General features: G+C 36.2%; 1 protein-coding gene and 1 pseudogene across 12 annotated transcripts in view; one reads left to right on the top strand and one right to left on the bottom strand.

Annotated features, from left to right (window-relative positions):
- Robo2 (roundabout guidance receptor 2) overlaps window positions 1-25,302 on the bottom strand; it is a 1,518,906-nt gene that overhangs the window by 132,148 nt on the left and 1,361,456 nt on the right. For all 12 annotated transcript variants that reach the window (XM_041678470.1, XM_041678467.1, XM_041678468.1 and 9 more), the window contains one exon: window positions 14,855-14,993. In XM_041678470.1, the coding sequence (XP_041534404.1) occupies window positions 14,855-14,993 (139 nt within the window). The remainder of the gene's footprint in view (window positions 1-14,854; window positions 14,994-25,302) is intronic.
- LOC121465290 lies at window positions 23,052-23,958 on the top strand (annotated as a pseudogene).

Genomic DNA, 25,302 nt, shown 5'->3' with positions numbered 1-25,302 from the left:
GATTCTAGTCTTGGGTGATTTCCTATCATTGTTAACCATGAATAGAAGATCCCTATTAAAAAGCACCCTCTTATTCATGGCTTACCTTTTCACCATTTCATTTATAATCATCCTTTGTCTGAAAAAATATTATCTTTAATCAGAAAGATGTAGAAAGAAGGAGATAGATACATAGATAGATAGATAGATAGATAGATAGATAGACAGACAGACAGACAAGAAAGGGAGAGAGAGAAAAGTCGAATTCCCTTAATTAGCATGTGGTATTGTAACTCTTTTTATTATTAGTTGTTTTTATTTTTTTATTGTTCCCTATTTCTAATTTTAACTTTACCAATAGTGTATTTGCATACACAAACACTGGGCATGAAGAATTCCTTGTTACCCATGCTTTGAGATGCACAGATAAGGGGGCTCAAATACTGTTTTCCCTTTTGCACAGCCAGGAGAAGCAAGGCATATTCAAACAAAGCTGTATGAAAATAAACAAGACACAATGTTGAAAACACCCATATTGAGAAACTGCAGCAAAATGTCTGACAAAGTGCAGATTTTGGTTCACAGTATAACAAGGTCAAGTAGAGCAGGCATTGCACAACTGTCAAGGATCCTTAGTTTGACCACTTAGATGCAATCTGTCTCTCCCTGGAATTCTGAAATTCAACAATATCACAGATGGAACTTTTCTAAAAGGCCAAACCATGTGGCCAACCTAAACAGTACTCCCTAAACATTTGTTTTCCTTGGTGAGACTTGAACTCTTAGCTCATGCATGCTAGGGAAGTATCTATCACAGAACTTATCCAAAGTCCTTGTGCTGGAAGTCTTAATCTGTGTAGTCTGTGGCTTTATTCCTGGTCCCTGCCTCTCAATGTTCTGATTTAATGGCAGACCTTGCGTGGTCTTCCAGGCATCAATTTTCAGTGTAAGTTTGTGGTTACCTAGTAAGAAGTTCACAGACTAGCCGGCCGGTGGTGGCGCTCGCCTTTAATCCCAGCACTCGGGAGGCAGAGGCAGGCGGATCTCTGTGAGTTCGAGACCAGCCTGGTCTACAAGAGCTAGTTCCAGGACAGGCTCCAAAACCACAGAGAAACCCTGTCTCAAAAAAAAAAAGAAGTTCACAGACTGCACTTCTCAGCAATAACTCCTGTCTATCTTCTCTTGACATCTTGCTCTTATTTTGACCTCTGTAACATGCATTGCCACTGTAAAAACTCCTCTGATTTCTGAACAACCTCAAACCCTGTCTATAAAACCTTGCCTCCTACTTACCCAGATAGTTTATTCCCAACACCATAAAGGAAGTATTATAGTTCTCTCTTAATGGCTGGCTCTCTGGCATAGAGGTGGCCAAGAAAAGTAAAGGGTGCCCCACCTGAGACATTCCAGACAACCCCAGTATCTAACACATATCACTAAAGAAATATTTTTAATGGAATACTGTACTACATCATAAATAAAATAACAAAGTAGAACAAAACACAATTTGATTTTATTGAAACTTATACCCAGTTTTCTTTAAATGACTGTGACTTTTCCTCTTCTTTAAGATAATTAATACAGTAATTAATAGTGCCCATCTCACAGGGCCATTGAAATTTTACTGTAAAAATGACAAATATTTCACAATTAGGGAAGCAGGTTGAAATAAAGTTGTAGAAGCGGGTTCAATTATCTTTTCATTTAGAAATAATTATCCAATTGGCTTAAGTTCTCTCAAGATAATTTGATTTTACAATAAAACTAGAACATGAGATATCATATGTGGAATATTGGCTCTATCTCAGAGTCAGACGTTTGGCAAGAAATTAACCTCAACTCTCAAACCTTTCAGAAGAGGCTCTTAGGTATTAAATCCACAAGAATCCATAGTGCTTACTGGTCTGTTTTGATATGCAGGTCCTATGCTTGCAATCTCTGAGATGGGAGAGACACAGAGGCATCTCCTTCATCAGCTTTATGAGTGAACACAGCTGAGCTAAGGAGGGCACAGCATTGTCACCTGGGAATGTTTAGTCTGAGCAATGCTCTGGAAAACCAGAAAGGCTCTCTCAGCCTTTTCTTTTGTCCTAGAAATGCTTTTGTACGATGTGACTGTGGCGTACTTTGGAAATTTAACATGTTCTAAAAGGGGCACTACTGACAACTACTTGTATAAAGTACCTTGTTGCTTGACAAATCTGATTGAAATTCCAGGCTTAGAGCTTTATCTAATAAAGGTGACTAGTTTTATCAACTCAGCAACGATTTCATGAGCGATGAAAAGCTCTGACATATATTCTAGAGATTATCTAAAATACATTTATTTCATAACATTAGCAAATCAAAGTAGCAGCTACTAAACAGCGTTTTCTAGACATGAGAGGAAAGCTGCATCTATGAAATATCAACAGTATGGCTGCCTAAACAAGACCTGTACCACGACAGCATTGACTGATGGCCCAATACAGAAGGTGGAAATTTCACAAGGTCCCATTCCTAGAGAAAGAACTAAACTGCTGAGAGGGAAAATTAGTTTTCTCTAGGGACAAGAACTCTAATAATTTATTCAGGTCCAACTGGCAAGTCTTAAACACTTGCACATATAAGCAACAATGAAGGAACTCAGTAAGTTGTATGTGTATATTTATGCTATATGTATATATACACACACATATAAGTAAACAAACGTATATAAATAACAGTAATAATGAACTCATAAATTTTAAAGTGTATTGGAAGGTACATGGGAAAAGGTGAAAGGAGAAAAGGAGGAATGGTAATTTCATAAGTACAGTAATCATGCCTAATTTTCTCAAAACATTAAAAAAATCCATTAACAAAAGCAAAATATGCAAAAATGCATTCATTCCATAGCATTAGTGAACCAAAATGTCTTCATGTGCTAAATAGTGATTTGTTTATGTTAAATCCTACCATGATATAATTAATCTACCTCAAATGTGCAGGCTTCATATTTGAGGAAATGAGAAAAGACTATTATATTATGAGTATACATGAATTGTAGCCTACCGTTTCTGACCTAAATATAAAATAAAAGTCAAACTCAGCATGATGGCATATACTGTCACCCGGGATTCAAGATTAGAGACAAATTAGGAGTTAAATGTTACACTCAACTTCACAATAAACTACAGGCCAACCTATTCTGTTTTCAAGACTCTGTCTCAAATACAAAACAAAACAAATATGTAAGTATCACTTGGTCAATGCCTAGTTCATAGTCCCCACTTGAATTTCCTTAACTTTAAAACTATTGATATTTTAACTTATTCTTTGCTGTGCATATTCTCTAGAAGGCATTTCCGAAGCATTCTTGGTCTCTACCTATGAAATGTCAGAAGCAACCAATGGAAGTTTACCCTAAAGCATTATGCAATACCTCCTGAGGAGTAGCAGAAACAAATAGTGCACAGTTGAGAAACTAGTGCACTGAAATGCAGAGCAAAGCATCACCTGTCAGGCATAGAGCAGGATACCTGTGATTACATCAAAATTAGTTGGACAGATAGAGAAAGAAACGACAGTAATGAGGACAGCTTTACTTCCTTTGCATAATAAATTGAAGACCAAAACCAAAAGACATGAATGGCTGTGCATTTAAAGCTTGTAATGCACAGGACTCCACTTACAGTGGAAAATGAATAGGAGCTTTTAATCATCAGAGATAACAGGGCCTTTTCAGCTCGGCCACATGTTGGACCTGCAACCTTGAGCTTATTCTTCAATCTCTAAGCTTCAGGGTTTTCTACTTGAAGGCTGTTCAAATGATCAGTTCTAAGCAATACATCTCTCAGTGCAAAGCCAATAGGCCCTCAACAACTTTAGCTTTAATTTGTAGGTTCTTTTATTTTAAAATTATGTATGTTCCACAAAATATTACAGTGTACAGTGGTTAAGAGAGTGGGCTTTGGATCTGATGCTTCTGCATTCCAGATATCACACTACCAATTAAATTAGCATCTCTATGATCCATTTTTAAATTATTGATGGCAACATTTACTTGCTGTTTGGGGTAATTCTGAAAGATAAATGAACTACTCCTAGGTAAAGCACTTGTAAATATAGTACTTCTAAAGTTAGTCAATTGCAAGAGCTGTATTTTTCACATTCCTAATTTCTCAAAATTAAAAAGTCATCTAACCAAATGTTGCTATACTATGATCAATTGGCCAGATTTTCCCTCCATCATAAAGCCACAGCAACTCAAGCCAACTCCACTTTAAATTTTAAAACATAATTTTCACAATAGTGTTAAAAATGGCTGGACTAAAGGTTATAATGGTTAATTATGATTTCCAAATGGACTGGACTTAGAATCACTAAGGAAAGAAATCTTTGGCTGTGTGTAAGAAGAACTTGCTGGATTAGTTTAACTGAAGGGAGAAATCCACTCTAAACCCATTCCATAGGTTGGTGTCGGGAATAAAAAGTAGGAAGTGATGAAAGAGCCAGCATTCATCTCTTTTCTGCTTCTGTAACTTCCCACCATGCTGGGCCAGATCCTCAAACCCTGAGCTCAAATAAACACTTCACCTTTAGTTTCTTTTGTCAAAGATTTTTGTCACAGCAACAAGAAATATAATCAATCCAATGGTAATTTGACTTCTCTATTGAAATACAAAAACTGGACTCAGTTCCACAAACATAGAAAAAAGTGATTTTCTAAACGTGGATCAAAATGCATTTCATTATGTGTTTATTTCATTAAATCTCATCATGAAAATACCAAAAACCACTTTCAATAAAGTCAGATGTGTCTGGAGTATTATGTTGGATAGTGAAGATGAAGGAACGAATTATAAACTCCAAAGAAAGTTTCTAGCTTTCAACATATACAACTTCTCAAACTTTGTGATTCTTTAAGTAACTATTTCTTTGACAGTTGATCATTTCTGGTGATTTCTTCTCTTATCTATTTCTTGGTATAATGTAGGGAAGAACAAATAATCATATTAGTTAAAAAATTAAACAGGATAAAATTATTAGAAATTGTGCAAATAACAATTTTAAAAGATGTGGGTTTATCATGGGTTCAAAGTATATCATTACTATAAAAGCAAAATTGTATCCAATGATTGCTTTGTTACACACAATATTTTGTGACTATATGATAAATGTATAGGTCTAGGCAAATAGCTTCTACATTGGCTCTTCCTGTTCCTCAAGCCCAAATAGGAAATGGAAAAGATTCAATACCTCTAGACTCTGTTCAAGTGTATGGGCTTAGGAAAATTCAAAAATCCAAAGTCCATTGTAGTAGTATGTCTTGAAATATTTATTGTCATTGTGTACATGCTGGCACATTTAAAAAGATAATATTTATTGCCTAGAGTTATAATAACAATAATCATGTTGAATCAAGAGAATGTCAAATCTATGTTTAAGTGATAAGAGTATAAGCAAAATTTATTATTCACATTATTATATTTTATGAGAAAGAAAAATGCAATAAAAACAGTTTTAATCTTTACTGGGATTTTTCTATAAGGGCCCATGTAAGCAGTAAGTATCAACAAAAATTCTTCATGCTCATTGTTGTTACTTTCACAGGACCTGCACACATCCTCGCAAACAAACATGAAAATAGAAAGCAAACTGATTGGGAGGAGGCAAAGGATGAGTAGGATTGCAGAAAGAAAAGAGGGGATAGCAAGGGTGAATATGATCTTTATATGTTATATACATATATGAAATTTGTAAAGGAAAAAAATAATCATAAAAAGAAACAAGCAATAGAAAGACCAATTCTGAATTTAAGTTGCCCAAATTTATACAGAAATTGGGAAAATTGTATACAAGACATAAATACTAGCAGCCATTGCATGTTAGAATTGCATTTACTTTCATTTTTGTATACTCATTAATGTCATCTTTCTTACTGTTTGTTTTTGAAGAAAACAGTAGCACCCTACTTTCCCAGTTGTTTATAGCTTTTGCCATAAAGTTTTAATATTTATGGATTTAAACGTATCACCAAAAACATCCCATTGAACTTACATATTTCAAGAGGTGGTTGCTTCTGTTCATACATGAGTTGTGAATTGTTCACAAAGGTGATTTGAAATACGACAAATTATCATCTCCTGAAAATCTACATTTCAGCCTTGTGTAATGACGCAAATTACATAAAATAGTAGTAGAAACAAGTAAGAAATATCTATTTAAAAAAAAAAACCTAGTGCCTTTACTCCCAGAACTCAGGAAGCAGAGGCAGGCACATGTCTGTGAGTTCAAGCCTAGCCTGGTCTACAGAACAAGTTCCAGGACAGCCAAGGTGACACAAAGAAACACTGTCTTGAAAATAACAAATCATTCAAGTGATTCTAACCATATAGTGCCTTTTAAAGACTTGTGTTAAAATACTTAATTGAACAATGTTCTTTTAAAATGTTATTTACAGTGAAGAAAATAACACAGACACCTGGGAAAGTGTTTCTACTAGAAAATATCCATTACCTGTAGTACTGAGTATTTCCTTTTGAGCCAAGGTCACTATCTAGTCTTGGCTAGGGCCCTCGTCTTGCTACCCCCATTTCCCACGTCAGCCTGTCTAAAGGCTATGATGTGTCATACTTTGATAGAAGAAGCACACCTACTGTGGCTTCCATGATGGCTGATACCCACATGCCAGTGACAGGTGGCACTCAGACAGAGCCTATTGCTCTGAGAACTGGCACCTGGTCTTGGCTCAACTCACACAAAGCACAAGAGCTGCCAGTTAATGGGCATCAGGGCTTCTCTTGACTTCAGTGCACTTCATATCCGGAGTTGGTTCCAGCTTGGAAGTTGACGGCTGGCCAAAACAAAGATTGGATGCCAGGTTCAGCCTTGGTCCTATGCTGGGATTCTCAACAGATGGGCTAGCTTGGTCACAGGACCAGGCACCATGATCCCCCACCCTAGATAGCAATTAGTTTTATGTTGACAGTTACTATTAGCACCTATTTGATGAAAACACAGGAAAAGTTCCATCCTGGCAACAATGGAAGCTTCCAATTAACCCAGTATGTAAACAAAATATTGGGCTTCATAATCTTCCAAGAAGATTATGTGCACTGTTCCAAGTTTAAGTTTACTATGTAGTCAAATAGTTGTGTGTAGCTTTAGAAACTTCTCCAAAAATTACCTCAAGTGTTTCAGCATAAAATATATCTACATATCTACTGAATTTATAAATTTAAATCAATTCCCTGGTTTTATACACAATTTAAAATTTTAATTGGGTGGAGTTCATGAACAAGTACTGACCCCCAAAATATGAAAACTAGCTTAGAATACTGATATCATTTTCTGAAGAGTCTAAGCTTATTTCTATCGCTAATATGAATAGATGATGTCGAACACTAAATTACCATAAATATGTGTTTCTCTATCTCAAATGAGAGTTATTCTATGCTGTGACCGCAACACTTAAATTGACAGCATTGGTGTTAGAAAGAAGCTTTTAGTAACACTTATGGTACCTGGCAACTTCTCTTAAGTCTTCTCAAGGGAGCATCACCATTCCCATTACAGGCATAAAAGCAGCAGTTCAGTGGAACACCAGGAATATGGTGATCCCAACTTAAAATCTGAAGTAACTAAAGCTGTAACCCAATACTGGAGGAGGTGTAACTTCCCAGACATAGAAGAAAACAGCTAGTGATTTCCAGGCCTGGGAAACTGGCTGGTCATATTTACCAGTGAGTCTGTATTAATTCAAAACAATGGTGGTATCTGTTAAATAAGCAGTACCCAAAATTTCTGTAGATATTGTTTAGACAGATAAAAGAGAACATGAAATTAACACAAACTGGATGTTCCTTATTTTTCATCATTAAACCTCCCCTCCTTAACTCAATAAATGGTACTTATAGCGCTTCCTGCATTTGCCCCCATATAGGATTTACAGTGCTTTGCAATAATTAAATTATTTCATAACCTTTCAGTTAGAACATGCCAAAGCAGAGGGGAATCACTAACCATGTCACTCTCTTGTTCTATATCTTCAGGGTGTAAAATACACAGTTTAAATAACTTCTCCAAGATCATATTGCTTCCTAGTGGTAAACAAATATGTCAAACATCCTTGTTAGAAGATAGAGGTAGAGGCAGAGAAACACAATCAAACAGTGGCAGAACAAGGCCTTCAAACCAACAGCCTGGACAATAGACTACACACTTACTATACTGGTGATATTTGCACAAAAACATTCCATAATAATTGCCCTTGCACTTTGCAAGGTTGCTTTTGTTGTTGTTGTTCAGAAAGAAATGGGTAAAATACTTATTTAACACCAAAGACAATTTTGATTTGCACTTTTCCTTGTTTATCTGGCTCCTGGGGACAGATGCCGTTTTGGACAATGATTGATAGACATTGTTTTTCACATATTCTTAGTATTCCTTTTCTTTTTCTAAAAGTGTCTTTACTGACCAGTCTCCACTAGCCAATCTAATCCAAGTGGGTCTTTATCAGGAGCACGAATTGTCACATGTCCTTGAGGTACACACTGAACACGAGAACAACAGATCTCCACAGCAGGGTAGCTGACCGCCTGTTCAGCATCTCCTCCCTGCATCCGAGGAGCACGCGTTCTAAACAATAGTGCTTCCAGACAATTAATACAGGAGCATTTTCCAGGGCTAACTGTAAAGAGCCACTTTGTTCAAAATTGCACAAAAAGGCGGTTGTAAGTGGGTCTATTCAGGTCCTCTTCTGAAAGAATCATCTATTTCTGTGAATCTCATATTCCATGGACCTGAGAACTCTGCAAAGTCTCACTTAAAATAGACTTCAGAAACGGAACTTGACAGTGGGCTGAGGAAAATTGATAGAATTTTGTACTATATTTCTTAAAATGCTTATTCTGTAGGCCCTTTTCTGTTTTATGAAATATTCATGAATTACCTACAGTATAGGGAAGCCATCAACTGCATTTAGAAGTGGCAGTCATACATAAGAATGTAAATGGCATATTTTATTTCTTTTTTTCCCCCCACAGGAAAGCTATTATGAACGTTCCATTCTACTATAGATTCTGACTGAGGAAGTTAGTGTCACTGTAGAGTTAGTTGAGAAAAATAAATAAATATGGAACAAAATTTGTGGCGCTAACTACTGGTGGCATAATGAAAATCATATGCAGGATGAAATATACTGAGTGATCAATTTACATTATTTTGCTAACAACTTGAAACCCAGACTGTGCTTTAATGTTTGGAGATGAGATCTTAATTAGGATAATCTCCCTTCTTTTTGCCCAAATTTTAAGGGGCTCTTTAAATTCTCCATCCTACGATGAGATTGGATAGAACATCCCAGTAAATGCTTGTCAGTATTGTCCTTATTTCTTTGTTCATAAGCATGTAATATTTGCTCCTTTGATGGCTTACGATATACTCATAGAGTTTGCAGCACATGAATTTTTGATGTCCTCTTTTTGATAATCTCTTTATCTTTCAGTGTGAGATGACACAGGCTGGTGCACTGCCCTGTTCATTACAATTTCTAGCAACTTCTACTACATAAAATACTTGTGAAAACATATTAAATCATTTGATCATCAAAGAATATTAATAAGCACAAGGGTCTAGGGTCACCTGACATATGGGGATGCGGCACTGAGGAAAAAGAGTTCTACCTCAGCTTTATGTCTTTGATGTATTCAGTATGTAAATGGTTGTCCCTACTGCCTTGTCTCATTAACCTATGATTCAAAAAAGACAAAAACCACCCCTTGCACTTGGCTTTAAAGAATTACTTTTGGAACTGCTGATGAGAACTGAGAACTTACAGTTTCTACATAAATTACTCAGCTGAAAATGTGTTATTAGAAATTAAAACCATTACATACTCAAGAACATTCCTTTTTTCAACCTCATTCTTTTTATTCATGTGCAAAAATCTTGTCTTTAAAATCTAAGAAATTAGTTAGGTGTGTTTGTACTTGTCTGCTGAGTGACTGAACTGAGGGCCTCCGGAAAAGCAACCACCAAGCCATCTTTCTGGCCTTATAGTATAGTTTTTATTCAACTCATTGTTGGAGCCCTCTTGAAAAACATACACTGATGATTTTATAGTTACCAAAAAGAGTGGGATTTTTTCCTCCTGTTATTCAGCTCTGATCTAGTGTCTTTAGATGTTTCTCCAAAATATCACTACACTCTGCTAATCAGACACAATGTAGGATATCTTTTCAGTTTGACTCCCTGGAAATGATCACATTAAATATTATTTCTCTGTTTGGGCATAGGATTGTTGTTAGACTTTCCATGTTTCCTATGTCAATAAGACATTTTAGTTGTAAAAACAATAATAATAATATTTCAATTCCACAAAAAGTATTGTTAATATCATTAAAGTTATTTATAGAGAAACCTCTGGACCCTAAAGCTAAACAAAATAAATGGATGTTGTTATAATTTTAAAATACTCTCACTAGGATGAATGAAGCTAAAGCAAAAAACACTCCCTAAATTCATCTTTCCCACTGAAAGGTTGGCACAGATAGTTTCTTCCGTGTTGAAGGTTCATGTAGCTACTATAGCATTTCATCAATTTAAGCATGAATTAAAAAGCTTTTCTTGGCATCGAAAGAAAAAGAGTCACATATTGCTTACATAGTAATTACATGCTACACAACTGTCCTACAACCATGACACAGCCTATATTCGGATTTCATTAAACATCAGGTGAAATGGCTGTCATCCACTACACCAATTCCATATAAAAGAACAATGGTCATCTCTCTCATCTGAAACCTAAATATGTAATGGAATCAATGTTGATGATTTAGTCTATAACTTGCTGAAAATCATTACTGTTATCCTTCCCCAAGTAGAGAGGTCTCCTTGCCTTTCATGTTCAAGTAAGACGTATGCTAATAGGCACAAATCAAGACTGAATAAGCTTCTTTGAAATAACATTAGAGTCTGAGAAGTGTAGAAAAGGTGCCTGGCTTCCATCAGGATAAGATAATTATTCATCAATTTGCATGTTGAGATTCTCTTACATAATGATTTAAAGCTAACACTTTCATTTTTCTGAGGGATTAGAAATATTTAACTAGTCAGACAAGTACTGTAATAGTATAGTCCCAGGAGCAAGAAACTAGAGGTCAGAAATATGGAAACATTTTGAAAAGAGCGATAAAAGTTTTCTCAAATTTTAACTGTACCTCTTGAAAATGTAGTTTATATAGTACTGCTTGATTTTTTACAAGTTACCTCAACTTTATAGCAAATGACTTTTACAAGACTTGGAAAATAGCAGAGACACTAAAGTTGTCATATTTATCACTTAACACATAATAAATAGGGATAATAAAACTATTCTTAAATTATGTATTAGTTTCTTAATTTAAATAAAGACATGTTAAAATTCAATATAGTCTCAGAACTTTCTAGCATGTATTTTTTATCTCAACTTGATTTTACTTAATTATAGTACACATATATGAAAGTAAAAATATAAATTAATTAAAACATACAAAGTTAACATACAAAGTAAAAATGAAATTTTAAAAAAAATTCAACAAAACCAAGGCAGACATAGTGTCTGCTGTAGTCTGTCACCCAGCACTTGGAAGACTCAGAGGGGTCTAGGGTGAGTCAAAACTGTCTCAACAAGTTATGGGATGGGCTAACAGTCTGTGTCCTTAACTCATGAGCCTCTGATACAATGTAATGAGATGATATGGCCTTCTTCATTAATCAAACAAACAAAATAATCAAATGAAAAACAGACAAACAAAAGCATACTACCAATATACCAATACCCATGTAAAAACGACATGTCAATACAGCTTTGAATATTCTGTGGGATATCCGACTTGTATTTCTCTACAAGAATACAAGCCTGGCAATTCTAAAAAGCACTGTGAACCTGTCAAAGACCAAAGATAATTGGGAAACATTCAATTAAACTCCAAAGTCTATGATTCTCAATTAAATACATATCCTCAATTAGTCTCTTGAGCAGAAAAATACAATAATAAAAATGGATCAAATCTAAAAATTGTTTAGCCTGTATTTAATTATTTCAACATCTTTCATTAGGTATGAAAAATATTTCATAAATGTTAAAAATGTAAAAAAGTAGATTCAAGATGTACAGACAACACTGAATCAATTTTGTTACTTTTAAAAAATCAAAATATCCCTAAATTAAAGGACAATTTTAAAAATTACTGTAGGAGCCAGCCATGATAAGCTAAGTAGAAACAGAAAAAGGAAGTTCTTTGTTTCCAACCATTATCACCTGCCAGAGTAGGACTCAGACATTGATAAGTTTAAAGGAGGCCTGAGTCTCAGTAGTTTACCCTGAAGCAATACCTGGTTGCAGGAACAACCACAAACTGAGATTAGCCCAGCACCATGCAAGAACAGACCATCCAAAGGAAATGCCTAATGTTCCAGGTGGTGTAGATAGGACCACCTGCCAGCACACTCACCAGGACACCCCTAGACAAATGTCATCCCATCAGGGGTCTTGAACATCAGAAACCCCTCACCTCCACCTTAATACTATAAAAAAACAACTCTAACTGAACTCGGGGCTCTCTCTTTATCGTAATATGTTGAACATGTGGAGAGACCGAGTTTGCAAACTTGCATAAAATAAAGGCTCTTTGCTTTTACATATGAGACTTGGTCTCCTTGTTGGTTTTGTTGGGAATTCATGGGTCTGGACATAACAATTACAGAATTTTTAGAGTCTCAACAATTTGGGTTTTTTTTTTTTTGTTGTTGTTGTTGTTGTGTTTGTTTGTTTGTTTTGAGACAAGGTCCCTCTATGCAGCTCTGGCGTGCCTGTGAGTCACTATGTAGACCAGGCTGGCCTCAAAATCAGAGACCTGTTTGCCTCTGCTGTCAAGGTGTGCACTGCCATACCCAGTTACAGCGCCAGTTATTTAAAATGAATCATCCTTTTTTTAAAAAAAAGATTTTTTTATTTATTATGTATACAACATTCCTTCCATGTATGCTTGCATGCCAGAAGAGGGCACCACATCTCATTATAGATGGCTGTGAGCTACCATGTGGTTGCTTGGAATTGAACTCAGGACCTCTGGAAGAGCAGTCAGTGCTCTTAACCTCTGAGCCATTTCTCCAGCCCTAATATTATTTTCTTTAACTTCTGTTAGCATTTAAAAATATTTGTAGTTTGATCTCTAATTGGATGACTACTTTTACTATTCATATTGCTGTGGATAGCAGCAATCTATTTATGTAACCCCACCTTTGTATGTGAGTGTGTTTGTCGGGCGTCTGGTTCATAGGAAATCTTGGCTATAATTCTTAGGTGCTGGCTAACTTAGTCTAAATTTCTTTCTTACTTTTGTTTGTTTGTTTGGCAGACATTTCAGTGACTTAAATCTTACACTGCAGTGTAGACTTTTTGGTTGCCCAGGAATTGCATCTGTGTGCACATCTCTGTATCCATGACTAGAGTACAAGTTAGCATATGTTACCATACCCAGACTTTTCTCTTGCATTCCTAATGAGAAGTCATTTCCTTGTGTTTTCAAGGCAAGTTCTTTCTCCAGCCCTCTAGAATTTGTCCTTGATTTTCTGATGAAGGAGCATGAGGACCCTAATAGTTACCAGACTGGTAAATAGTGACATTTATTTATAGGCAGATATCTGATAGCAAAGTAACAAAAAAAAGAATTGACTTCCTGTGTTATTTAACTATTTGATTTGTGCTTATTTAGCCAGTTTGTTAAATAACTAAATTGAGATTTGCAACAGATGCATAACTATAGATTGCAAAGAAGCTCTCAATACTATTTAAATGCCTGGTCTATTTAAATCCAGTGTTGCTGAGGATATGAATTTAGAAGGAAGGTACATTTCATAGCTTTACAGGGTTCAAAATTGAGATGTTAATGTTAACGTGCAAATTTAGCAGAGTTTCTTCAGTGGCAGAAAATGTATATAAAAAGCATTCAGCTTCTGTAAAGGCATGTTCAACTTTAAGCTGTTGAACGAAATCAAGTACCTCTAGAATTCCTGATAAACCCTTGAAAAGCTACAGACTTTGCAATCTTCTGCAGACAATGATTGTATAGGTGTGTCGGCTATGATGTCAGTAGGTAGAAATAAGGGGAAGGCAAGGGAAACAGAAAAAGAAATAGTACTTTATAGAAAGAGCAAAGTAGACCGGCTTATTTGATAACAGATAAAAAGGCATTCATTTGTTTATTTATTTTGTCTCTATCTATCACTGGGATGAAGACTTGGTCTACCACACCTGCTTGGAAAGGTCTTTAACAGACAGAAAAAAGGAGAGAATATAATCAAATTATTTTTCTAAAAGATGATAAGCAATTTTGGATGCTTTGGAGATGGTGCAGTGGAGACAGTGGGACTGGGAAACGAAGAATGAAAGTACTGGAGGACCTTTCTCCAACTGAGGGCCAGAAACTCCCTGAGCACAGCCTCCTGGGAGGTCATCTTCTTGAGCAGCCTCAGTTTGTTGCTCTGTGTTTTAAATAAGTCCCTAAAGCCAGCTGTACCAGCAGCCTTTTGTTATAGATACTCTGGGCATTCGGGGAAGGCATTGCATGTTAAAGATCATAGAAACAGGGCACACAATGAGGGACAGTCAGGGAGCCGTTAACAAAGGTACAAATAGCCCTGAGAAAGATAATACCTCAGGAATATGTGGTATTTGGTCATGAAAGGTAGAGTGAATGATCAGGCTGGAATGTGGATTTCCATTAAATGAGTGACATTGTAAGTCTAAAAGAGTGTGATATGCATACAGTAGGAATATCACCAAAAATAACAATCACATGTCTGAAAGCTAATCAAGATGTAAGGGTTTTTCCTGGTGGAACCATGAATGGTGGGGATCCAAACATACCTTCCCCTTGGCAAATCTGCATCATCCTTCTTCCACCTCACAGTTGGCTGTGGATCTCCCTGGACCTGACAACGGAATTCCACTGCCTCTTCTTCTAGCACCACCTGGTTAATTGGCCTCCTGAGAAATGTGGGTCGTTCTTCGGGAGAAAAAAAGGAAAAAGACACAACGTAGTAAATGTGAAAAAATCATTAAAAAAACAAAAGATGTGTAGTTTATACATAATACACACATACTTACTTCTGTCTCTCACCTATATCAGATAATGACTTAGAAACCTAATATAATTAACCTGAAATACTTTTTGGAACATAAGAATCAATATGGTTTCTGTACAAGACTGTGTAACTTCCTGTTAAAGATATGAAGTTGATATTCAGTGAATTCCTAAACCAAAATAGGTGAAACTTACCTTTTTTTTAAAAAAAGAAAAGACAAAAAAAAAACCCTCTAAATTATAAACAGGGAGTTTAAGATGATTCCTCTATTATCGTTGTTCAGAGTGGAAAAGTAAAAGATAAAGCTGATGATAAATAATAATAAAAATAATGAATATTCATGATGGAGCTATCAACAACATTCCAGGAAAATGCTACTTCCAGAAATACTCTTTACCATTTCTCACTTGCTACACTACTTTATAAAGATCCAATACATTTATCAATAATTTAATCCATATATTGAAAGCTGTCTAACACTGTAAGAATATAATGTTTTTGTTTTGCTAATTATTTACTACTCTACATAATTTTTTCCAGTATTATCCTTTAGTGCTTCAGTCTTTTAAGTCTATATTTTGAATTATACTCTAGCACTTCTCTATCTAAGAGGAAAATGCATTCCTAATTTCAAGGGTCTCACCATCAAAAAGATATAGCAGACAAGATATAGTTTTCTCCCTCCAAACAATTACATACCTGTCTAGTGTCTGTCTGTTCAGCTAATGGCTGACTACAGGAAAATGTACGTCTTAAGTTTTATGAGCATAGGTCTCAAAATCATATATCAAATTCAAGTTTGATACTTATTGAAGTAGAAAATGAACTTGAAAGACAGGAGAGTTTCAAGGAGGGGGAAGGAATAACAAAGTGAATATGGCCGTATGGCTATGGCTAGCCATATCACATAGAGAGAAATGATAGAAACACTATCACATAGATAGAAAACATATCACATAGATAGAAATGAGAGAAACACTATCACATAGATAGAAAACATATCACATAGATAGAAATGAGAGAAACACTATCACATAGATAGAAAACATATCACATAGATAGAAATGATAGACACACTATCACATAGATAGAAAACATATCACATAGATAGAAATGATAGAAACACTATCACATAGATAGAAAACATATCACATAGACAGAAATGATAGAAACACTATCACATAGATAGAAAACATATCACATAGATAGAAATGATAGAAACACTATCACATAGATAGAAAACATATCACATAGATAGAAATGATAGACACACTATCACATAGATAGAAAACATATCACATAGATAGAAATGATAGAAACACATTAGGCAGGAAAATTTTTGAACTCATTCACTTAAAATAACACACTAACAATACAGGATGCAAATGGACATTTCTATTGACTACACTGAGATCAATATTCAAGAAAGAATTGTGAAACTGTAAAGGAAAGTTGTTTTTTTTCCTCAAGAAAGACAATGATCGCTGGCATATAGCAGGCTGAGAGTGATACCTCTCCACAGAGAAGTGGACAGTAGAAAAAGGCGAGGACCTCTAAAGCCCAGTATTTGTAGTCTGCAACTCCCAAATTTAAAGCTATAAAAAGCCAGGTAGAATTTCATCTTACAAGGTTTATTTACTTATGTGTTTGTTTATATCTTATTGTTATATTTTATGTATATGAGGTTTGTGACTGAATGTATGCCTCTACACATCACATGTCCTCCAAAAAGACAGTATAAAGTGTCAATTCTCCTGAGACTAGAGATATGCACAGATGGTTGTGAGCCATTGTGTAGGTGACAGGAATCAAACTCAGGTCCTCTGGAAGAACAGAGTCTTTTTTACCATTGAGCCATTGCTCCAGTCTATAATCATGGAAAATTTAAAATGCAGAATTTACAAGCAACTCAGACTAGATGTTTTGCTTCCAAAGAGTATATATAGGGAGAATTAATTAGCAATAAAATATCCTGCCTAAACAACAAAACAAAAGTACAAGTTAGAATGATTTATTTTTTTCCTTTGTATGTAGGGTGTATTTATGTGCACAAACATATGTGTGGAAGAATGTGCATGATAGGAACATGTGAAGGACCAAGGTTCATGTTGGAAATTACTCTTTACAGTTCTTCCAACTTATTGATGGTAGGCACAATTTCTTTCTTTCTTTTTATTGACTACTTGGGAATTCCACGTAATGGAACCATTTCACACTCATGTCCTAGTACCCCCTGGTCTGCACCCCTCATCCTTGTGATCTCCTTTCCCCACCCGACACCCCCAAAACAAAGAAAACACACAGACACACTCACACATGTGTCCAATTTGTGTTTCCCATACACTCATTGGAGTATGGTCAAATTCCCAATGGCAAGCCCCTTAAAATCTTAATCCCCACTCGCACCCCTGCCAGAAGCCATCAATTTTGGATGGCTATACTTCAGCATTCACAGTTTTTAAGTTCTGTGGAATAATTCTCTTGTACACTATAAAGATTTGACACCTAAATTGGTTTAATAAAACACTGATTGGCCAGAATTCAGACAGGAAATTTAGGTGAGGTGACCAAGCTAAAGATGATGGGAAGGAGAAGGGCTAAGTTAGAAGTCCTCAGCCAGAGACAGGAGATTAACACACCATGCTAATAAAGGTACCGCTGTGTGGCAGAACATAAATAAGCAATATGGGATAACTTCAAATATAAGGCTAGTTAGGAATAAGCCTGTGGTGTGGGACAAATGTCTATATTCTGTTGATTATATTTCAAAGAAATGCTGATTGGCCAGTAGAAAGGCAGGAAGTATAGCCGGGACAACCAGACAGAAAGTAGAGGGGGATCAATGAGAACAGGTGAATTCTGGGAAGAGGATAACTCATTCCTCCACAGTCCTGGCCCAGACACATGAGAAGCAAGATGTGACTGCCTCGCTGAAAAAGGTACCAAGCCATGTGGCTAACATATACTAGAATAATGGGCTAATAAAGTTATAAGAGTTAATAAGTAGCCTGAGCTAATGGGCTGATCAGTTTATAACTAATGTAGACCTCTTTGCAATTTCTTTGGAACTTACCGATTGCAGAAACCAGGCAGGACAGAAACTCTGTCAACAAGCCTGAGCTATTATCTGAGCATTTATAAATAATATTATGTCTGTGTGGTAATTTGGAAGCAGCTGCTTGGCAGGGAGTGGGTGATCGGAACAGAAAAACGTCCAGCTACATTTAAGAGTTCTTTTGATGGTTACCTATCTAGGTTGTTACTTTTGGGGGGCTGTAATAGGGGAGTAGTGGTTGTCACAGAAGTCTTCTATGCGTCTCTTTCTCAATTGTGAATAAGCAGTCATCAACAGCACTGCAAAACTAGCTTCCTTTCAGTACAGCTTCTCAATCAAACTCAAGGGTCAAGGCTATGGCTAATCTGTCTGTCATTGCTAGAATTAAAGTCTCCAAGCATATAGGCCTTTATGTGGATCTGGGGATCTCTAAGCACTGAACCATCTCCCTAGCCTCAGCATTTTCCTTTTAAATGGTGAGAGCAATGTATTTTAAGCATAATGATGCTGTGTTTTGTTTCAGCAGTAAGCAGACAATAGGATTAGTACATCTCTACAAGTGTTTCAAATGTTAATAGTAAATTAGCATAGGAAGTGAGTTGGGCATTTCCTATGCTGTTTGATGCTTTCATCCAGAGCCTGTATTAACCCCCTGCCAAAGAGAGGAAACCACTAATAACATCACTTGAGGCTGAAAATTGATATTTCGAGAGACCTCTTCTGTTCCTCTGATGTTAATGGGGGTATTGTACCATACCTGGCCTATGGAGGAACAAACCATAACTATATTTTCGATCATTAGGCAAATGTGAATGTGGCCTCTCCTACCCCACGCTCCAAGCTGAATGGATTGTAAATAACCAGCAGCTTTGTTTCGTCAAGAAGATGGTGAGAGATGAAGCTAATCATAGAGGGAGGGCCGTGGATGTGAAGGGCATGTGCAATATCTCAAGGAAGATGGCAGATTGACTGAAGGAGAACTGCTCCTGGGCTCTTATATCTCATAGCAGAACCCTCTAAAAACTAAATGCCAAGGATTGCACCGGTAGATCTGTGAAAGGTCAAGCCAAAGAGGAAAATGGTTACTGAGTAAAATTATTTCACTATAAACTGGTAGAGATTCTAAAGTTTTAATAAAGGCGGTAGACTTAAGAGATTTAAAATGAATTTTCCATCAGATGAGCAGAGGGATTTTTAACAAATTGCACATACTGGTAAATACATTGTGTGTTTGTGAGTGTGAATTCTTGTGAGAAAATGATCTTTGCATGCTTAAGTCATTGTAAGTAAACTTCCCATTCCTTGAAGTCAACCTAACTTTGTATCAATAGTTAAATGAAGTTATATATGGAACAGTAAAGGAAAATAGACACAAATAAGGTAATATTCGTAGCTACAGCACTTAAATTAAACAAGCAAACATTCACCAGGACACCCTAGACAAATGTCAGCCAATCAGGGGTCCTGAACCTTAGAAATCACTCACCCCCACTTTTGCTGCTATAAAACCCCAACTCTAACTGAGCTCTCTGATTGTTCCAATATGTTGGATACACCGAGAGACCGAGTTTGCAAACTTGTATAAAATAAAGGTTCTTTGCATTTACATATGGGACTCGGTCTTGTTGGTTTCTGGGGGACTTTGTGGATCTGGGCATAACGGTATACAAATATTAAAAGTCTGATATTGGACACTGAGATGGTTCAGCAGTTAAGAGCACTGCCTGCTCTTCCAAAGGTAATGCATGGTGGCTCACAACCATCTTTAATGAGATCGGGTGCCCTCTTGAGGAATAGACCCGGTCAGTTGTCCTCATCAACTTAAACTATAAAACCCAACATGGATAAGTTCTATAGAACTCCCATATACAGGATGTCCATGTGTGCTTTCACACTGCCAGGGCAAAAACTCGATTTCATGTCATTCACAATACAATTCTTTTGACAGGAAAAGAAATGGAGTTCAAGAATAATGGGAATGAAAGTTACTTGTATCTACGGCATAGGGAGATAGGTTTTCATTTCAGTATCTCAGTTTGCCTTCCTTCCTATGATATAATTTAACAACTTATTGCTATATTGGACTTTGTTTACAAATTTAGAAGGTATTACTCTGAGAAGTTCCATAGCAATATTCAAATACACATTTCTAATCTGTATTATTCATTATCCTAATTGTAATATATTAATTTTTTAATACCCTCTTTCTGATTTGTGATACAAATAATTGTTTATGGAAAGAATGAATAAAAACTGCAGGCTTCATTAACATGGTATATATTCAAAATATTTGGGGAAGAAATTCTTTTTTTCTTCTATTAATTGTATTTTATTTTCTGGAAATTCATAAAACAGAAACATGAATATTAAAACTAACAAATTGTATTTAAAATGGAAAATGTATTTCAGATGTTTTACATTGGTTTTTGCTACTGTTATCAAAGTAACCCCTCTTTAGATACAAACTATAAAGCTAAATATAAGTGTCTAAGGTTTCTCTTTTTGTACTAAAATCATAGAAAAAAATAAAAAGGAAAGTGAGGGGAGTGAGAGTAAGTTGATAATAGAACAATCTAGAGAATCTACTGAGAGACAAGAATCACATCCAATATCCGCTAATGTCCACAGAGATTATACTCAGGAAGCTCTGGACAATTGAAATAAACAAGTGTGGAAATCTTGATCCATTGAACAAGCCAACTTAATTTTAAGACATGTCGAAATGAGGCTACTGATTTTTTTCCCATGGTATCCCCTTATGTCTGACCACTTATTGAAAAGGCAGAGGCACAAACCTCTAGGGCCATCTGTGGACGGCTTATCAATTAGATTCCAGTCCCCCTAAGTCAGCCAATCCCTAATTATATAACTATGCCGTGATCAGAGGCAACTTCTTTGTCAAAGCAATTAACTTTTTTTTTTTCCATGAGATTAACTGGATTTGAATCAACTGCATAACTTTCTTGCAAGGTTAATCTCTCTGGAGATAACTGTTGCTTACCATTCTATAGACTACAGCTCTCAAATAGCCCTGTCAAGCTAGTTACAAATCAGCATGGTAGAAAACCCAACTTTACATGCAGCTATAACCAAATCTAATGTCTTGTCTTACTACAGTCAAGTCAACCTTAGTCAGGGAGAGAAATATTCAACTTTACACTATACCACTAATTCAATAGGTGTTTGAATAATCTTTTCTTCTTTTTATGCTACAGAGAAGAAATTAAGTACACAGTTAAAACATTCTCCCTTTCAACAGTATGTAGTCTTTGAAGAGTGGCTGTAACTGTAATTGCCAAGGACTGTGACATGGCAGTTATTTCCTGGATGACCTTAGCAATTTTAAGGTAAAATTCCCTTGAGATTGTAAAAGCAGTACTGTGGCTATAATTGCATAGGTGGGGTTGTTTAAGTCCTATAAGAAGAAACTATGTAATAAAAGGACATTAGAGCTAACTACTGCTTGTAAACCTTGCCTTGCCTTTATCTGCCCTAGCAGAAACTGCCTTGGTGCAGTGCCTATTAAGTAAGGAAGTCATCAGATGGTTAGCTTCACAGGTCTCCTTTGACTTTATAGTGTATGTCTAAAAGGACGGAAGCTTGATAACCATTGAATGCTATTACTGTGACCTTCCACAAACCTTGGTGATAATGGTCTGGCAACCTGGATGTGGTCACATAAATTCTGACTGAATTAACTTAGTTTTGACAATAATTTTATTCTTGTAAGTAAAGACCAACATAGATAGAAATTGGAGGAGACAATTCTTCTCTCATCAAGTTTTAAAAACAATATTTAATGTTATTCTTGATAATAGACTATGAAGCGTGATTACAGAATATGCCCCTGTGAACAAATTTTATCACTTCCTGAAGCATTAAAATAGATTTTAAAATATAGTAGGTACTTGAGAAATATTCACAAGTACTACATTGCTTCTACTAATCAGGATGATTTATTCAAAATATCATTTGAATTCTTACCTAAAATCTGCAGCATGGATAGATATTGCTTTTTATATTTTTATGTTTTTATTTTTATAAGAATAAGTGTTTTGCCTGCATGGGTATATGTGTACCATGTGTACCTGATGCCTGTGGAGGCCAAGCGAGGCTGTCAGATCCCCTGAGACTGGAGTTACAGATAGTTGTAAAGTGACATATGGGTACTGGAAATCAAACCCAAGTTCTCTAGAAGAGCAATCAATACTCTTAAGCCTGGAGCCATCCCACCAGCCACAAGACAATGATATTTCTTAAGGTTTTTGAGATAGCATTATTTTTAACTTTATCTATGTGTATTTTAGCTCCTTTCAACATATGAGCCAATTTTCTCAACTAGAGTCTTAAAAAGCACATCACAAGCCCAAGTCTCAGTCCTCATTCTTCATGAAAAGGCTAGTTGCTAGTAGTCAAACACTAACTGAAAATCACGGAGAGAAATTTTATGATATACTTTTAATGGATGGAAACGAAATATGGATGGATGTCAATACATGATATGCTATTTGAAGAAAGCCTTCTCCATAAAATCAGAGCAATGGACAGAAGAGCAAGTCTGTGTAAAGGAATTATGAATAAGGAGAGGTAAATTAATACCACAAAGAAACATAATTCAAACAGTGTTATTAGAATTGAGGGACACAGAGCCGGCATAGTGGTACCTGCCTGCCATACCCAAATCAGAAGGCAGGGATAGGAGAATTGTGAATCTGAAGACAGCGTGAGGCATAGCACAAGACCATGTCTCCAAAGAAAAAGAAGCAAAGTCTGTGTCAGAAAGAAACACATGAAGCAAACACAGATTACTATCAATGGGAAAAACAGAATAGGAAAGATCCAGAAATATAATATGCAATTCATTAAATACATGTTTCACAAAGTCAGGTTGGTGGCAGAAAGAGGAGGCAGCAATCATTTATAAATGGTGCCTAAGCAGGACCGGAAGCCCAAATTCCAGGAGGGCGAGTGAGTGCTGTGCTTTCATGGGCCTCTTCTCTAGGAAGCAAAGTGTGTAAAGGTTGCCAAAAAGGACAAACAAGTGAAACACTTTATCCATTACAGTGGTTGGAATAATAATTGGTATGAATGGATTCCAGAAAGCAGAGCACTCAAATACATGGACACCAGCTTGCAGAACACAGTGAGAGCCTTCAAAAGGCCAATCAGAAACAAATGCAGATGGCTGCACCAGGAAAGAAGACATCTTGTCCGCAGCAGAAAAATGTTGAAGTGAAAACAAAGAAGAACAAACAGAAAACACCTGGAAATGGAGATGGTGGTAGTACCAGTGAGACACCTCAGCCTCCTAGGAAGAAAAGAGCTCAGGAAGATCCTACCATTGAAAATGAAGAAATATTTATGAACAGAGTTGAGATTTAAAGATTCCTGAAGAGCTGAAACCATGACTTGTTGATGAGTGGGACTTGATCATCACACAAAACAGCTTTGTTATATTCCTGCCAAGAAGAATGTGGATTCAATTTTGGAAGATTATGCAAATTACAAGAAATCTCAAGGAAATCCAGATAAAGAATATGGTATCAATGAGGTTGTAGCAGGACAAAGGAGTACTTCAGTGTAACACTGGGCACCCAGCTGCTTTATGAATTTGAGAGACCACAGTTTGCTGAAGTTCTTGAAGATCTTCCTGATGCACCCAAGTCCCACATGTATGGAGCACCACACTTACTGAGATTATTTGTGCGAATTGGAGCAATAAGAATAGCTTTGATTTATTACTGAGCTATATACATGATTTCCTCCAATACCTGGTGAAGAACTATGCAGCTTTGTTCAGTGCCAGTGATTGCCATCAGAAAGCTGTGTGAGGGGCATTCTCTCTCTCTCTTGTGCTTGGATCTCTGCAAACAGTTTGGTTCTTCTTCCTTCTCTTATACAAATGATGTACTTTGAAGACCCATTAGTGTGTAACAGAATTGATAGTTGTTTTCTGTTTGATTTTAAACTGATGTGGGATTTCCCTCTGTATGTTGTGATTGCCATTGATAAATAAAGGAACAGCTCTGGACCTATAGCAAGGCAGAACTTAGGTAGGCAGGAAAAACTAAACTGAATACTGAGAGAAAGGAGGCAGAGTCAGAGAGAAGCCATGTAGCCCTGCTGAACACGGACGCCAGAACTTTATGTGGTAAGCCACAGCCACATGGCAATATACAGATTACTAGAAATGGGTTAAATTAAGATATAAGTGTTACCCAATAAAAAGCTAGAGCTGATGCTCCAAGCAGTAATTTAAATGATATAGTTTCTGTGTGCTGAGATGATGAGCAGCCGGAAACCAACAAGCAGCCTCCTCCAACATTAAACAGAGAAAATAAAAGGAGTCACTGCTCCTTTTTTCTTTCTTTTTCATTTCAAAGTTTCTACCAGTGTATTCAGCAATGGGCAGCAGAGGGACATGCTGTAGAGTGTTTTATTGCCTAGTTGACAAAGCTGCTTTTGAATGCTGGTGGTTCTGTTCCTTTGACACTACGTACTTTAAAGGTTCACTTCAGTGTATATAATTGAACACCCATCCATCTGTGCATTATTTTTTTTTGTAATGGTGCTTAAAAAGCCCATCCTTTGCAAGTCATCGATATTGTTTCTTAGGCATTTTATCTTTGCTTAATTGTTAAAAAATGGTGGCTTGTTTCATGAGTTTTGTATGTGTGTCTAATGCATGTTTTAACATGATAGCTGCAATGTATCTGTAGCTACAATTTTATGAAAAAAGTTTTTCGGATTTTCAAATAATTCTTTCCTTTAAATTTCAAAAAAAAAAAATACATGATTTACCGGAGCCAAACAGAAAGTCCAATAAAATGAATAGAGTTGTTTTGGTTTACAGATTTCTGGTTTGATTTGTTTTTTGACTAGCATATAAATAAACAAGGTTTTGGATGAGTAGCCAATCAAGGCATATACTTGCAATGTGTCAAAAGAGTGAGAAATGAGATAAGGACACACTGCTAAGAGTTTTGGAGGGAAAAAAGTAAATCAAAAGACCCAACTATATGCAAAGGTATGACAATACAGTCATAGTAGATTTCTTTAGAGGATGCAAGGGGGCTAAATAACTTTGGAGAGGCACTTTCAATGGTCACAGAAAATTAAAGAATTTTGACACTATGATTTTGTAACTTAGATTTCACATAGAGTAAAGGAAAATG

This window comes from Microtus oregoni, unplaced genomic scaffold (assembly GCF_018167655.1).
Source record: "Microtus oregoni isolate MIOR12 unplaced genomic scaffold, Mior012 000030F_ref0000283, whole genome shotgun sequence".
NCBI classification, from domain to species: domain Eukaryota; kingdom Metazoa; phylum Chordata; class Mammalia; order Rodentia; family Cricetidae; genus Microtus; species Microtus oregoni.
This window is presented reverse-complemented; position numbering and strand designations above follow the sequence as displayed.